The 17,531-nt window shown below is 42.6% G+C and overlaps 1 protein-coding gene across 6 annotated transcripts in view; it reads left to right on the top strand.

Annotated features, from left to right (window-relative positions):
• The window catches only part of crtc3 (CREB regulated transcription coactivator 3), a 43,858-nt gene extending 33,380 nt beyond the window's left edge, over positions 1 to 10,478 (top strand). For 3 of the 6 annotated variants that reach the window (XM_084374568.1, XM_084374566.1, XM_084374565.1), the window contains 6 exons: positions 1,961 to 2,196; positions 3,011 to 3,070; positions 3,542 to 3,739; positions 4,283 to 4,366; positions 5,310 to 5,526; positions 6,293 to 10,478. In XM_084374568.1, the coding sequence (XP_084230694.1) occupies positions 1,961 to 2,196; positions 3,011 to 3,070; positions 3,542 to 3,739; positions 4,283 to 4,366; positions 5,310 to 5,526; positions 6,293 to 6,498 (1,001 nt within the window). In that variant the 3' untranslated portion in view covers positions 6,499 to 10,478. The remainder of the gene's footprint in view (positions 1 to 1,960; positions 2,197 to 3,010; positions 3,071 to 3,541; positions 3,740 to 4,282; positions 4,367 to 5,309; positions 5,527 to 6,292) is intronic. The other 3 variants (XM_084374569.1, XM_084374567.1, XM_084374570.1) reach the window with 1 other exon arrangement.
• The last annotated feature ends 7,053 nt before the right edge of the window (positions 10,479 to 17,531 follow it).

Below are 17,531 nucleotides of genomic sequence, written 5' to 3'. Positions count from 1 at the left end.
CCTGAAGACGATATCTCAGGAACGGCTCTCGGGAATTTCTTCAAATTCGAACACTTATTATTTCTAAATGGATAAATTGATGGCATTTTATATCCCAAAGGTCAGCTTCACTGTGACATCATAATGCTCTGCTACTCATCTCGCCATTACTTGACACCATAACTCAGGACCAAAAGGGGAAATTGTGACCGTATTTCATCCGCGGTTGGACAAGTTGGTGACACTAATCTTTAGTGTCCATCTTGAAACTGGTGACTGATTCAGTCTTCTGTGCTGTGGAGCTGAACGTGTGTGAAGCATCCACGTTTTACATTTTGTAGCTTCTTTGTATTTAACCAGGATCAGATTTATTAGCTGAGCTTGTTTCTTTCAATGAATGTACACACTCAGAGACATACAGCAGTCGTCCTCCATAAGCTCATTGAGCTTCAGGTGATTGTTGTTGCACCATGTGATGAAGCTCTCTATCAGGCCTCTGTTCCATTTCGACACAACACTTAATATCTTGTATTAAACTCCTACAAAGTTGTCACTAGATTCACACGTGAATTCAAAACAGTTGGGACACTTTGGAACATTCCCCAGGTAAACAGGTTCATTGGTAACAGGTGATAGGATCGTGATTCGGTATGAGCATCCTCGAAAGCCTCGGTCATTCACAAGCAAGGATGGGACGAGGTTCACCACTTTGTCAAACACGTGATTTTGTAAAGTGTATTACTACATAGGCTCAGGAACACTTTGTAAAAGTGTTGTCAGGTAACACACTTTATTTTGTGACGTTTTACACAGCGTCCCATCTTTTGGAAACAGGACTGAGTGTGACTCAGGCTTCATTTTTCCGTCTGAACCCCACCAAGTCCAAGAGAGAAATAACCGAGCCCGACCCAAACTCGGGGCCATTCTGTTTTTTTAGGTCTGAACCCGACTCAGCGCAGTTCATGTAAGCTGAAGCACTGAGTTTGTGTTACCCTGTCACACAGAGTCCCACATGAATGTTTGCCACCTGGGAAGTAACACATTTAAGGCTCGCCATGTTAATAACAAATCCCAGCACTTAACACAACATGTAGCCCCAGCACACACAGGTCCATCACACAGTATCACTTAGCACTTATTTCTTCACTATATTTACTTATTTTTACATTATATCTTCACTAAAATAAACGGCACCATGTTAATTACCGTGAACAAACCTGACCCAGGTTTAAATCGGGTCCTGACTGGAGGATTTCGGTGGATTAAAAATATGTCGCCTAGCAACACGTCCCTAATCATAGTCTACGTGTCATTCAGTGTATTATTTGAATTTATTTAGTCATTCAACATGTGGTCCTTTTGACTCTCAAGACTATAAAATCTGTGTGCGTGAGTTGAAGTGATTCATCGCCTGCTGGGAGTCTAATTCTTGTCTGTAGGTGTAATAATAATAACACGTGTTACAGCTTCAGACTTAATGTTAGGAACCACTGACTGCTCCGGTGTTTTGAGCAGGGTCCACGTCTCTTTCTCTGCCAGCTAACTGTACTTTAAGGATAACTCATTGAATGATGTCTCTGTCTTCCTCTTCCTCACTCTGAACTCTGCTGCCTGATCTGATCACACCCACCGCTGCGCCCACTCAGTCTTTCCTTTCAGTGTTTTGTGAGTGTATGCGTGGTTGGGCTCTCATGTCGAACACAGTTCAACTTGGCCGAGCACCAAAGTGACAGAGGAACTCTGACCCTGTTCTGGCTCACTACAATCAGCTCTTTTCTTTTCCCCGTCTCTGCCCTACATCCCTCCCCAGTCGCACAATAAAGTCCAGTGTTTTGGGTCGGGGGCTGGAGAACATGGTGGAAAATTGAGTACATGCGACATCATAACTTCCACATGATCTTCTTTGTTTCTAATGGCCCATATCTGCTGCCTCATTACTTTCATTCTAATGTACATTTACACTCTGATACTGTCCCTGCAGGTCTGTCCTCCTCTCTGAGCAACCCCTCGATCCAGGCGTCCCTCAACAACTGCCAGCTGCAGTCGTCGCTCAGCAATCCCTCCATCAACTCGTCCCTGCGTATGTCCAACAACTCCCCCCGGCGGCGGCCCGCTCCCATCAGCCCCCTCACCCTGTCTCCTGGCACCGAGCAGCGCAGGGGTCTGGCCAAGCAGCTGTCTCCGACCATGTCGCCCTCACTGTCCCCCATCACACAGGTACACACACCTCACACCAGAGTTTGAAGGGATTGTCTCTTTTGTAGTGCAGTGGATTAACAAGAAAATCTTAAATTCATGTAGCAGACCAACACATATTTGCTATATTAGGCCTTAAAAGGCATTAATTTTGAATATGCTAGGTCTTTAACACTTTTTGAATGTATTTTTGTCAAATGATTAATGCTCTTCTGCATGAAAGTCCACATTTCTGATTTCTCATTTCCTTAAACCTACCACTGAACATAAAACTGTCTGTACTTCACCTGTTGGCAAAATGTAGATTAGCCTGCCTCATTCTCACAAACCATAGTCATACGTATAACCTGCCTTTTCACAGGGCCACATAAATACAACTCACCTTCATACTAAGCTGCAATGCTTCAATAAGAAAAACACGATTTGTCCAAAGGTCAGTCTGAAATTTAAATCTCAAAATAGGTCTTCGCTGAGGAAAGTCAGCTGAAGTTTCATGTTCCACAAAACATTTCTGGAGCTGCACAGAAAAACAGTGTTGCAGCCTTCTGCTGAACAACTGAAGCAGCTGGAGACTCGTTTAAAAATGTTAAAGTAAGAGACAACTGAATAAAAACATGAAATTACTCCATTCAGCTGCCTTTTATCTGGCGTAATCCAAAGCTTTGGATGCCCCGAGATCCCATATCGATTTGAGAATATTTTATTTACACCTTTGAAGCACGGACGTACTTGTGCATCAGAACAGGGGTGCGTGCTAACACTTTTATCTTAGCAGCCACAGTGAAGATTTCAGCTTTAAAAAGAGCATAAATAATGTCTGTTCAAATCAATTCAGGATCTTGGGGCGTCCGGAGACTTGAACTACGCCAGACAAACTGGATGGAGCCACTTAATGGTGAATGTTTTTCTGTGAAGCTCAATGAATGTTTTGTACACTATGAAACTGCACCCGACTTTGGGTGAACTGTTCCTTTATTAAGCATCAAATTGAATTGTGTGATACCTGCAGACACCCTGGTTGAACTCTTGTTGATCTGAGGCTTTGACATCTCCAGTTTCTCTGCAGCTCGTAAACTAAGAACCACTGCTGTCAAAATGACTAAAGCTAGAGCTAAATCCCAAAAAACATCTTTAACAATCGGAAATGTACAGTGATGTAAAATTAGATCCGACCGCCAAGTAAAAATTCCTCCTGTTGCAAAAAATATCCCAAAACACTGGTGCAGTTGTTTCTACCCGAGCTTTGATGGGAGAATGTTGTTGAGTAATGACACAAAATCAGAGTAAATACATTTCAAGTCCTGAGTCTGTATTCAAGTTGTAGTCAGTCTTTAGTGACTCCTGCTGGCTCCTTTGTCCTGTGTAGGGAGTTGCTTTGGATACCAGCAACATGCCAAGGGAGCCGCCCCCACCCTATCCACTCTACCAACAATCCCAGCATGCAGTGGACCCGAGCCGACAGCGCCAACAGCAGCAGCAGCAGCAGCAGCAGCAGCCACAACAGCAGCAACAGCAGCCTGTTTCCCCCCTTCAGAACATCCAGATGGACTTCAACGCGAGCCAAGTGAGTGCCATGAACAGCGTCTTTGTCAGAGGGTGTGTGTGTGTGTGTAGAGAGTACACACGCATCATATTTTGAGCACCAGTGTTTGTGGTGCTCTGTTGATGATAATAACTTGTTTTTATCTCCCTGCAGGGCAGAAATTAGTGTGGAAGATTAGATTCAACACAAAAATTGTATTAACTCAACACAAGTCGGGTAATCACATTCACGGTGGAGCTTGTTTTTCTTGCTCCACAACAGTTAAAAATATTCTGTAGATGTTTTCCTCAGCGATGAATATAAAGCTCTGTAGTACCTCCAAAAATCACTGGTAGGTTACATTCATGTTGGACATCATGTCAAACTACTTAAAGTTGAGTTCATTCAGAGGTGGCGCAGCCAAACAGTGAAGTTTCATATGTAGACTAATACATTTTTTCTTTCAAGTCTATAAACTCAGTTAACAGATTATCAGAACTGTTAGAACATCATTTTCTGTCGATCTTTTTTTCCCCCAAACTCGACAACAAAGTCATGTTTCGCGACTCTTTCCTTCCCTGACAGAACAACAACATGGCGGCACTCTTCAACGACCCCTTCATGGAGCCACAGTTCTCCAATCGCCAGAGCAAGACGCTCCCCTATCAGGTAGAGACACACTCACACACACACACTCACTCACACACACACACACACACAGACACACACACACACACTCACACACACAAGAATAGTAGTGTGTGTTACATCTGGATGGGCAGAAATGGAGATTTTTGGAAACAATGACGCAGACACAAACGTTGCTTTCTATTTATGCCGTATCAGTGTATGTGGCATTATCGGCGAGTGTGACTCCATTGACATCATGGTGTTACAGTATTATCCAGGAGGATTCTGTGAAGAGCAGTCACGCTTCCTGTTTTCAGGTCTCAGGTTTTCAGTTGCCTCAGTACCAGCCCTGGTGCCTGGAACATATATACTAGAAAGAAAGTAAAAAATCTTCTGTAGTTCTTCTGCAACGAAGCAGCCAACGGCCGAGTGCACAATCTGCTTCCTGTCCAAGCGCATGCCCAGTTTACATGAATGGCCATGTAGTATGTGTGTTCAGGTTTCAGAGTTTTCTGAAACACTCGTCTGGACGGAGATTGCAGCAAATGAAACTGAGACAGTGATCGACACTCACAGAATAATCCACCTGTTACACAGAAGTACATCTTTTACATAAACAGGTGATATCTAGGACTTTTTCCAGTTTTACAGGAGAAACTTCTCTGTGACATCAGTACACTGAAAACGACATGATGTTTTCTCCAGGCGTTTGTGAGCAGGATAAATGTATATCTCATGAATGGATTCTCGTGAAATCTGGCCGACGAGATAACTAGTAATTCAGTTTCTTGTCAGACAGCAGAGCTGAACAGAATGTGCCATCAGTTGTAGTGTTAATAAGGTTTTCTATGCACTGTAGATGTTATGAGAAAACATGTGAAGACGTCGAGCTGCCAGGGCGAAACACAGCGACAACTCGTCTCACTGATTCTTTGCATTTTTTCTTTCGTTTGCCATTTTCTCTCCGCCATCTGCCGGCTAGTTGGACCAGTTTAATCTGTTGGAAAACGCGATGAGTTCCACAGCGGGGGGTTCTTGCTTCGACCCGTCCTCCTCCTCCTCCTCCTCCTCCTTGCTCTACTACTCCCAGGCTTCCCTCGCAGGCCTGGGTGGCAGCCATGGCAATCTGCAGGACCAAATGAGGTCCAACATGCTGTACTCCAACTGCAGCGGAGGACTGCCCAACATCATACTCACAGGTAAGTCTAACGGTTGGTTGGTTGTGTTGGTGTCCATCACAGGCCACCGTAGGTGCACCCTGGCAAGAGGAAGTCAGTGTTGTTGTGTTTTAGTTTGGATGTATGGGTCTGTGAACTGTTTACTTTCTTTTATTGTTTGTCTTATATTTTTAAAGGATAAAATAAACCAATCATAACAAACAATAATAATACAAACAAAGATATTAGTTTTTTTCTATGAGTGAATAAACAAGCTGTTCTCAGAGGAAAATCAGAAAGGTGGCAGGGTCACAAGGTAGCAGCTAGAAAGGTGGCAGGGTCCGCCACATATAAACAAAGTATAACAAATTGAATGAAATTGTGTTCCTTTTAAGGTCAGTTTGTTTATTCAGTTAATTCAGTCATTAAGATGAAGATCTTTCTCTTCTCACGCTCTCACAGAGTGCACATATTAGTGCGTCGTCATGTTAGTGATTCTTTCCTGAGGCACAAATCAAACGAGCGTCTGCAGAGCGGCGTGTTTTCTAGGAATCAATCATAGCAGGTTGACATTTCTCCCAGAAGGAAGATGAACATACATTCATGAACTCAGCCGCCTCAGGCTCCAGCTTTGTTTTTGACTGCGGGTGCTGATATTGTGTCTTTTTCTGGCAGCGTCAGATTTATCTAAAAAAGAGCTGTCAGGACTAACGATGAGTGCAGCGACTCTGTGAGTTTTATCGAGAGGAAGTGTTTTCTGAGCAGGAGAAAAAACGTTCACCCACCGTCATCTGTTTCTCTCTCTCAGATGACTCCAACCCCAGTCTGTCAAAGGACATCAGCAGCGCACTGTGCACGGTGCCTGAGTGTTTTGACTCGGAGGGAGGCTTCCCATTGGAGGACGAGCTGCGCATCGAGCCCCTCAGCCTGGACGGCCTGAGCATGCTCAGTGATCCCGACATGGTGCTGCCGGACCCATCTGTGGAGGATACGTTCCGCAGCGACAGACTCTGAACATAAAGAGCGTCACCGGTTCAGCACACGTGGAGTTGCAGTGTATAGAGTGTACAAATCTGAATATGCATGCCAACGATCTCTATATGGCCACTGTGCATGCGTCCACTGCCACTAAGATTCATTAAATGTGAAAGACGAGAACATGTGCACAGTCATGCACAAACACTTTTAAAGGAGGAGACTTGTGAACAAACACAGTTTACACCTGCTGCATGCAAAGTTACCCTCGCACACGCACAAGCTCGTGTTTCTCAGACTTTGTTATTTTAATCGAGGCGAGTCGATGCAGTTTGAAATCAGCTCTGAGCGTCTGCACCTCGGAGGGACACGTGAGACGATCCAGCGAGGAGCCGAAGTCCTCCCGCTCACAGCCTCCCCGAAGCCATGGCAACCCCGTCGCCATGGTTACACACCATAGCAACCCCATCGCCATGCTGAGGAGCAGCAGAAATGCCAAAACGCAATTTTACTTTTCTCCAGTAAATGAGGGAACGTTACTGATCACAGCTGGAGCAGTCAGACGTGTCGGCGGTGAAACATCCGGCAGCCCGGCTTCCTTCAGGTGGAGTGAAGAGCCGCCGCGCCGCGGCCGCTTCAGGCTCTCGAACTATCGTGGTAGAAATGAAGAGCTTTTGTTTTAAATGTATTTCTTTACACATGCTATCAGATTATTTTTGAGATGTTTGCCACAGATCTATATAAATATAAATATGAATATATACACAATTCAATTTGTCTGATTAGAATGTATTTTCCAACGAGACACAAAAAGGGCAAACTGTTTACAAAGATGAGATTTTAATAAGTAAATATTACTTAAGAGTATAGATTTTTGAATTTCTAACTAAGAAATAAATTCTCAGATGAACTGAATAAATGCTATATTTTCCTCGTGATCTGGACGGATACTCCCCCTCTCCTCGCCTGCAGACGAGTCGCCTGTGGTTTCCTCTGTGACAGCACTGGGACAGCGTCAAAAAATCTTTCTTTTTTTTTTTTTTTAACAAAAAGGAACTTTACATTTTTTTGAAAATACTTCTACGTACATTCATTGCATATGTTTTATTTTACATTTTGTACTGACTTGTAATGGCGCTTGTACTGTACTTTAAATCTTGTTGTGAATAAGGGCATGCGCTGTGCTACTGTGGATCGATTAAGTCCTGAATATGTTCTTCTTGCATCCGGCTTTCTGTCCTCGTGTTCCGGCTGTGCAGTGACAAACCCCCCCTTTCTAATAGTGACTCATTCAGAGAGCAGATTGTAATCATGTGGACATCGGACATCATGTAACATTGCACTTAATCTCTTTTGCACTAATTGGTTCACAGTGTGTAGACTGATACCGTTTTTTGTTTTTTTTTTGTTTTTTTCTTTTAAACCTGATAACCCAAAGAAGTTAAATGAAGCCATTACAAAGAAAAGGGGCATTCTGTGACAACTCACGAGGTCCTCCTAGTTCATGTCATGGGTTGTCTTTAAAATAAATTCGTGGGACCTTCTATAAACCTGTAGCTGTACTCCAAAAACATTTTTTCATATTTCTATTATGCTAAGCCGCACCAAATGGCATCGTTTTTACTGGATTGTGTTTAAATTTATACTTTACAAGCTGAAACTTGTAAAAATCCCAGAATCTAATGAAAACAGCAGAAGACACACACCCTTAAGTCAACACAGCACAGATATCTGCCCGTGAAATGAAACCACTGAATGTCATCTCACAGCGAGTGAAATGGCTATTTTTAAAGATAATTTAATGATGGAGCGATATGACATCTTTGAATATTCTGGGAATTCTGGTAGTTTTAAACCTTCGCCCTATATTTACATGTTTTGGTGTGTAAATGATTCATACTGAACCAAAACTTCTGCAACAAAATCTTTCTTGGCAGCTCCAACTGTCAAAGTTATGCTTGTTTTTGTCACCGACAGGCTGAGTTTGTACCTTTTTTGTTAAATAATACAATCTGTTTTGTAACCAGAGTCTCGTTCAAGGAGAAGTTTGGTCTTTGAAATCTTGCGCGGGTTGAGTTGTTGCACTTGTTGCTTCATCCAGATTGTCAGAATCTGTTAAATATTCATCCAAGACTTTGGAAATAAATTCTTGCTGGCAGTTTCTCTGCGTAAACTCCAAACTCCTCTGCTCAACTATAACTCACATGTTTCCGGTGACTAAAAGGATTTTACTCTGTAACAGAAAGTTCTCTCTCTGTCAGACACTTAACAACCTCGGCCTGTCGGTGGTGAACATGAGCACTTTTAGTGGACGTAACTTTGACGGCTGTGTCGATCTCCTGCCGATCCCCTTTAACACTCACATGAAAAAGTTTCGAGGGAAATTTTCTAAGATCAAACCAAATAACTTGTAGATGTGACAGAACGACGTTGATGCTGCACAGAATCAACATTTGGTTACAACGAAGTGAAAACTGGTGGAAATATGAGTTTTGGAAAATGAAAGATTATTTGTTCAGGTTAGAGTGATAAATCTTTCCTAATTTGATTATATAATTACCATAAACCGTCTGCAACAACTATTTGAACGAGCACATGTTGCACATTAGGCTCTCTTAGATGTTCAGGACAAATCTCAACCCAGTCCAGAGAAATATAAAGCTATTTGTCAGAGTCATAAATCACAAATATGACTCAATTCAGCTCTGAAAGGCCAAACTTAAAAAAAACATAAATCAGAACTAATAAAAGTATTTGGAGTTCGGGTCCCGTGAATTTAATAGAAGTTTTTTTCATGAATTCCTTTTAGAAAATCCGTCGCATGAACTTGGAAAAGTCCTCAACTCTGAGAGTCGACATCAAAATGACCCAAAAAGTGAGACTTTTGTGACTCGACAGTCGCTGCACATTCACTCAGTACACCAGCAACAGGTGTGATTTTGATACGATGTGAGGAACCCGGTGACCGTGCGGTCCTGTAGTAGTGTTTTTGTAAAGAGATCATATTTACAGTTATGTCATAACTCGGCCATTTAGGGCATTGAGTGCCCCCTAGTGTTTTAATAAAGTGAAAGAGTTATTTTTAATATTGCTTCTGAGAGGATGTGGAGCAGATGTCTCCTTTTAGCTATGCAACTTTTTTTCAATTGAGTGCAACAACCTGTTGAACAGGTGCAACTTGTACATTATGCAGTGCAACATGGCTTGCAGGTTTATTTTGCCGTGTTCACAAATGTGGGGATCAAATTTGCTATAAAATCACAATATTACATGTGTCCAGTGTCCACGGCGTGTGTGTCGACTGTCAGTTAGCAGAATTAACTGATCGGCGGTCGGAGAACAAGAGCATTTATAGTGAATGGTTCACAGGAGCCCGTGCTACGTGTTGGACTGTTTGTGTTTTGGTTTTTTACCCGCCTGCACTGTGTGGACCGTATGAAAGAGATTCAGTGTGATTATTTGTTGAAAATGAAATGAAAGAGGGGTGTCGGTGTTTTATAAGAGTTTATATTCAGTTACAGCTGTTAAACGTTTGTACCTGCTCTCTGGTCGCTCTGTGGGAGAGCGATGGAGCCACTTTCCCGTTGGTTCCTGGTGTTTTCTTCCCGCCTGTCCCTCCCTCTGTCCCGGCCTGTTTGCTGCTGCCTTCTGCTGCCTTACTTTGTTTCGATTTTTGACTTTTCATATTCCAGCAGTAACCCGTATCGGCTCGTAATCACTTCCCTTTAGCTTTAGCTCTGTTTGGTACTAACTTCTCGTTGTTCTGTTCCGTCACTGTTTGTTTTTTTGTTTGTTTTTTTGGTGTCTTACTTTTTTAGTTGCATTTTAAAATGTACAGTTCTGTTATTTAAAGAATGGTCTTGTCCACTAGTGTTACTACTTTTTTTTTTTTTGTAATGTCATTTGAGTTTGTTTTTTTTTCTCCCCCCCCCAAGATATAAAATGTTCTTGGTTTGTAACGTATGTTATAGTGCTTATCTTTCTGATTTAATATAAACAATAAAACTCTATACTGTGTATTAAGTCTAAAGGCTCTGCTGTGTGGAGACGTCACAGGATGTAGTTGTTGTTGTGGCCAGTAGATGGCAGCAGAGCGATGAGGTTCAGCTGTACACACCCCATGAAGAGAAACAGAGTTTTTTACATCCTTTCTTTTCTATTTGTTTTTCTAGTTGTCTGAAAAGAAAAGACGTGTTTATAAACCGTCAGTGAAGGAGAGACCGAGCCAGGACTCCAGTTTAGAGTCTAATTAAGTTCAACACAATGAAATAATTTTTCCCTCATGTCTTCTCTAATTTGTTGTTCGTCCTCAGCCAACACTCACTGAACTACATCATCAATCTTTAAAAGTTTCTCCACTTTCTTTTTTTTTCTACATCTGTTATTTTCTATTTAATTCCAAAGTTCATAAAAGACATTTGTTTATTATTTAATGAAGTCGAGCTTAAGTGCCTCTTTAATCATTGTAAAACACGTCATTCAAACTCCACATAGACAGTTTGTAAATTATGGCCTGAAGTTTAGTTTGAAATATTCAAAAATGGACGTGAAGAAACGACAGTGTTGATGTTTTGTCGAAGGATCTTTGTTTTTTTGTTGCAGAGGCGTCCACTGAAGTTAGCGAGGGAATGCTAACCAGCGAGCCCGTCCTGTCACGTAATACCTCTTTCAACCGACATGTCAAGAAAAGAAATACTCCTTATCAAACAAAACACAACGTCTGTATTAAAGTTTCTCTCCTTTACTGAATGAAGAGCCTGATCGCCTCGTCAGCTCATCGTAAAACACACTTGATTCAAACCAGACTAAACTAAATAAAACTCACCACAATCAGGTTTGTCTTCCCACAGTCACCTCTGGTTTTTGTTGAGATGAATCCTCAACTCACAGAGTAAGATGTGAAAATATTCCAGTCAGCGCTGCTGTAAATCACCTCTGTACTGAGTCCCCTGTCTTCAAACTGACCGCCGTCGGTGTCGGAGGCTGCATTCATGCTCGGTTCATTGTCCAGGCTGCTAAACCCGTTTGAGCTGCCCATGGTGACTCCCCCGTGACCCAAAGTCTCGCTCCAGACGAACTCTAGGTCCGCTGGCTCCTCGGCTAACTGTGAGCCATGAGCTAATTGGCTAATGATAGCTAGTTACAGCCAAGGATAGCTAGCAAAGAGCAGCAGTTGTCGATCAGTGTGGTGATCTGCTGCCTCTGACCATATTCTTCAAATGTTACCTTTACTGACAGCTTTGTATTAAAGCTAATGTATAAGAAAGACAATATTTTGGAGAAACGTGGACTTTCTTTAGAAGTTTCCCTTCAAGTTTCGCCCTGACCCCGGGCCTGTTTTAATACAAAGTGGACAGTTTTGCATTTTTCTTGGTGTTCCAGCTCAAAGGCCAGCAGAAAAATCCTTTCAGGTTGAAATTGACGGCAGTAACACTTTCTGTTTGTTCGCCAGGATCCAAATTGGAGTCAGATGGTAACAATTTGATGCTGATGTGTAAACTCCCCTACCAGCCTGCAGAGACGACCCGACTGTGGGATTAAAAGATGAGGGGCAGAAATCTGTTTTCTTTTTCTACCGAACTCTTTCACTGTGTTTCCTCCAAACTGTGATTGTTTACGAGCTGCAGTGGAGGAACAATAAGAAGAAAGAGTCAACGTACCGTAACGTCATGTGATGATATTAGCTTCACGGAAAACATCATGTCCCGGGTCACTTCCATCAGAACGGTTCTGTGGCCACAGGATCACTTTGGATTTATAAATCTAACATTTGGTGCCCAGCGGGTGGGAATTGCAGCCCATGCGTTCACACACACACACACACACACACACACACACACACACACACACACACACACACACACACACACACACACACAGTGTATAGATAGGAGTGTGTGTGGACAGTATAGTCTGACAGATGGACAGTGTGGGCTCCTGGAAATCAGCCAAACCTCGTATGTAGAATGCAATCTGGGAGTGAGTTCCCAAAACAACACTCACACACACAACACACACACACACACACACACACACACACACACACACACACACACACACACACACTGGGCGCTGAACAGATAATCACAGTCATCAGTCAGAGAGCTGGAGTTGGTCCACATAGTGAGTCTGTGCAGGTCAGGATGCCAGCCTGAAATTCCTCTGAGGATGATGTTAGAGAGTGTGTGTGTGTGTGTGTGTGTGTGTGTGTGTGTGTGTGTGTGTGTGTGTGTGTACACCGTCCAGCTGGTGGGAACCTGAAGGAGCTCTGAACTGAGCTGCTGGCTGAGAGTAATTAATGAAGTCTGTTGAGCCGGCGGCAGCCACACTGTGTCGCAGCAAACTGTTTTTATTGTTTTTAACTTTACGTTTCTGAAGAACAAATTCTGACTCTGATGATGTTCATACAATTTTGGATTTGAGGATATAAGAATACACAGATGAAATGTGTATAATCTAAATTTACCAGCTTCTCCACAAGCTTTAAATCACCTCTCACTGTCGAACACACCATCGCCAGAAGTAAAATAAATTAACTACACTGCTGTCGCACGACTTCAACACCGAGCTTCTCACTACGCTACGCTGTTCACACTTCACTCTAAACTGATCAATGTACAAGTTGTAAAGTCAGAGTTAGAATAGTTTGTAACTAAAGTGGGCCTGTAAAGACGGACTAGTGAGTAGATGAGTCTCTCATTAGCAACCGCTAACCGTTTTTAACACATGTGAATGCGTTAAAATTAGGGTATAAGTAGGGTATTAACAGGCATAGAAAAATGTCTTAATCTTGTTTTAACCACAGATCTTATTGAAGGCATTGACTTTGAGATTTTGCAGGTTTTAGAGTTCTGAGTTTTCAGCTCCTCCAGCTGCCCTCAAATGGCCAAAAAGTCAATAAATGCAGCTTTAAAGTCAAACTTTCACGGTTAAATTCATGAATTCATGTGTGTAAAATTGATAATTGTGAGGCGCCGATCAAACAGATGTGTATTTGTCTGCTGTCACGCCACATTTTAAAAGATTGACTCAGACCGTTATTTTCTGCCCACCGGCTCCTGTTTCTAAACCCAAAATAAAAATACTTCCACACTAACTTCTCTTCTCGGAGCAGTTTTTCTTCTTGTCGACTCTTCTTCTGCTTCTGTCATCAGAACAAATGCTGTGATAACGTGTATTTAGCAGCATGTCAGCGTCTCCCTGACTCTGTGCCATGAATCAGGGGGGACAGCTGCACGCAGACCCTGACCTCCACACAGTCCTGAGGGTCTTAAAGGCTTCATAAACCTCGTCCCTCTGCGGCCCCACGTCACCTCACCTATCTGTCTCTCTATCTCTCCCATCTCACAGTCTCGTCGGCTTCCTGGCTGCTGCAGCTTGTTAACTCATCGTCTCATGATTTTCTCCTCCTGTCGTCCTGAAACGTCACTTTTAAACCTCTTGTTATTTTCCTGTGAAGATCCGGTCGTGTTCAGCTCATCTAGAAAAAATCTATTATTTTCACTCGTACATAATTTTACTGTGAAAAATCGTGATTGGTTTTAGCAAATCAGTGCATTTGTGGGTCATTACTATGGCAACAGGTGTGTTGTTATCCACCTCCTTCTTGTCAGTTTGCAGTAAAAAGAGTCTGAATGTCCCAAAAAGTTCATACTCCAGGCGGAGGAGGAGAAGTTGCTGTGTCGACAAAAGCAAAATGTGAAAACGTTTATCAGAAACAAGCACAAAATCCAAGTTTCCATTTCATTTTTCACAGTTTTGTTCTTTTTGAGGTTTGACCGGTGCTTTTTATGACATCGTCTACAAGTTTTAATGGAAACTGACACGAGACCGAGGACCACCTGGTGTTAATCTGAAGGGAGCTCCTGATATTCAAGTCATATTTTATCCAAATCCCCAAAATAAATGCTGCATTGTACGTTTCTGCAAACTGCGAATATGTTGAAACTTTTCAACTGTATGTTGTGACAGTGCTGTGCTACTTGGGTAAGGAAAAAGATCATGTCTTGTTTTATTATACCTGGTTATGTGACACAAAGGCTGCTGCTAAATGTCCTGATGTTTCATAAAACAGCTGTTTCACACTTGTTTTCACACCTTCACCATTCTCACCTCCTCCTGACATGAAAGTGAGCTCATATACACGTTAGGTGATCGTGATATGACTCGTATTGCGGAAATGTTGAAATGAAATGTACAAAAACAACATATCTGTGGTTTGCAGAACCGATGCAACAATGCCTTCATTTTATTCTGTCGGGGTGGAAAAGTACATTTAGTTTTGCTGATTTTGTGGAAATTACTGTTAAAATTTCTCCTAAACTTCGTTGGAAACTAAAACCACAATGTGTTTGGTTACTAAATTCTTTCCAGCTGTCTTTTAGCGACCAAAGCCAGCTATTTTCACAGGAAGGCGGACCATCAAATCTGTGTTTTTAGAAAAAGGAGACCCGGGGACATTTACAGCTGTTGAACAAATAAGTTTTAACTTATTTTTTCAGGAGCGTAGGTAGCTAACATTTATTCTGGTGACTGGTTTGGTTCCCATCCACGTCCTATGTTGACTTTCTCGCTCTTTATACTGTATTACGTCACCTGACTTCCTCCTTTGCTGCCCTAATAATAACACCGGCCACTGGAGGTCGCCGCCTGACAAGAAACATCAATATGAGTCGTCGTAAGCTGCTCACAGTCGACCTGTGTGGTCATTTCTCCGATGAAGTCAAAGATTACAAAGATCACATTTAAATTCTGAGACAGTTAATTTGAATGATTCATTGTTGAAGTTGACTAATTATGACTTGGACTTAATTACTGACCCAGACAAAGGTCCTATCGTCTCCACAGTCCTTTCCTCTGTTTTTAATGTTTTTATAACTTTACACTTTCTTTCTTGTTGTTTCATTTGCTTGCAGTGAACTGTTCTCGTGTCCTTCTTCTTTTACTGTGTGCAGTGAGAAGCACCCTTGACTTTCACTGCGTGTTTTCACCACATGTTTTGCTGATGTTTATGTGGCTGAGCCGGGCCGGGTCGGGTCTCTCTCTGTGCTGTTTGGCAGCTAATTCCACCCAGACCACACAGAGGAGAGACTGCGAGCCCCGACCGAAAAACGTCTCCAGATCGAGTTTCTTCAGGTGGTTGTAATATTGATAAAAGAGGCGATAGAAATGTGTTTCGAAACAGTTTGTCCCGTTTTTCTATTTAGACGTTGGGTGGATTTCAAAAAAAGTGCTGGCGTGGAATGAAAGTCCGGAGCGGCCCGCGCTTTGTGATGGACCGAGCGCTCATTCAGCGCAGGATAAAAGAGTCACAACGGAGCGGCTTGACTCTTTTTGGCTTTCTGAGACACAAAACATACGATGAAGTCATGTCACGCTCTCTCACGCCTCTGCTCCTCTGGCATTAATTGTATCTGTGTGTGTGTGTGTTGGAGACGGAGAACACAGGAAATCCACGTGTGATTCAGTTTTGAGACTTAAATGCTGCTGAGCCTCAGAACAAACTGCACAGACAGCTAAATAAATCCCAGCGTATAATTTTCCATGTTTTTTGAAAACCCGGTGAAGCATTTTGTAAAATATCAATTAAGTCCACCAGTCAGGGGACACTTCCTGTCTGTTTGCTGTCCTCATTTCAGTTTCATTATATTTGTGTTTTCTGGGTTTTCTGGCGTCTTTTGCTGTTTCCCTCCTGTGTTCTTGTGCTCCTCACCTCCACACCTGTCTTGCATCGCCTTCGTTAGCCCGGTGCTTTCCAGCTCGCTCCCTGTTCCCAGTGTTTTCTCCACCTGCACCTCATCCCCTCGTTAGTTTAGTTTTATTGAAGTCCAGTCTTTACTTCAGTCTTTGTCGAGTCATCTGTTGTGTTTGTTTGCTCCTTGTGTTGCTGTGATCACAAATAAATCTTCATCCACTCCCGTCTCCTGTGTTTGTGTCGACACAACACAACACATTTTCTCCAGTTAACCAAAGGGGGCAGCAATGAGCCCATCAGAAAGAGCGGGAGAAGATACATGTATTTAATAGATTTTTCCTTTATTTAAGTGTTTTACTATTTAACAGACACTTGTGTTGAAAGGGACTTCCTTACTTGGAAAATTATCTTTTTAATTCATAAACATCATATGTGTGATTCATGACACAATTCAGACAGGATCAATAAATTATTTGTCTCTCTTCATTCACTTCTATGCACGTTTTCCAAAATAAGGTCCCATGGCATCCACCTGAAGGGGCGTGACTTCAGCTCTCTATGATTTGATCGTCATCGTCATCTTCTGTTGATTCTGGCGCCCCCTGTGGACAAAACTGGTATGAGCACCAGCGCCTCCTGTTGTAAAAGATCTTCCTTGTGCCTCCATTTGTTTTGGAGGAAAGACTCAGCACATTTTTTAATACTATTTTTCTTTTTTTAACAACATTAACACTCATCACACAATCATCTTTATTGTTGCCATCGTTGTGATTGAAGATTTTTAGGGAAGCTGGAGGGTTCAGTTAACAGTTAGATGCATCCTATTACTATACACTAAGTCATGAGTGGGTACATTTTGACTTCGCTGCTTCAAACCCCTCAGTTATCACACTGTATACATGCTTGTGATCTGTATTTTTAGCGCGCTGGTACTCATGTGGCAGCTCGGTCACATCTCCAGTGTCGTGTGTTGTGACTGAAAATAGTTTAATCCCACACAACAGGAGCAGGATCAGAGCTGAACGGGCTCGAATAAAACCTCGTTCCCAGAAACGGGAGGAGGGACGGGCGGCATCTTGATCTGCGGTCCGTCCGGTGAACGGAGGCTTGGATGTGGTCGGCGCTGGTTCGGGCTTTTGTTTACATGCTCGTGTTATTCTCAGCCAACAAGGTTGAACCGCATTCCTGCCCAGTGGAAACATCTGTCCACAATAAGAAGAAGACGTTGTTTAGGTTTTAATTTGGTAAATGTGAAGTTATTTTTACACGCACACACACATACACACACACACACACACACACACACACACACACAGCAGTGTTGGTGCACTCCTGCAGCTGTGTTTGGTGGCTTATGGATGTTTGTACTGAGATGATG

This window comes from Pagrus pagrus, assembly GCF_965226575.1.
Source record: "Pagrus pagrus genome assembly, chromosome: 1".
Lineage (NCBI taxonomy): Eukaryota > Metazoa > Chordata > Actinopteri > Spariformes > Sparidae > Pagrus > Pagrus pagrus.
This window is presented reverse-complemented; position numbering and strand designations above follow the sequence as displayed.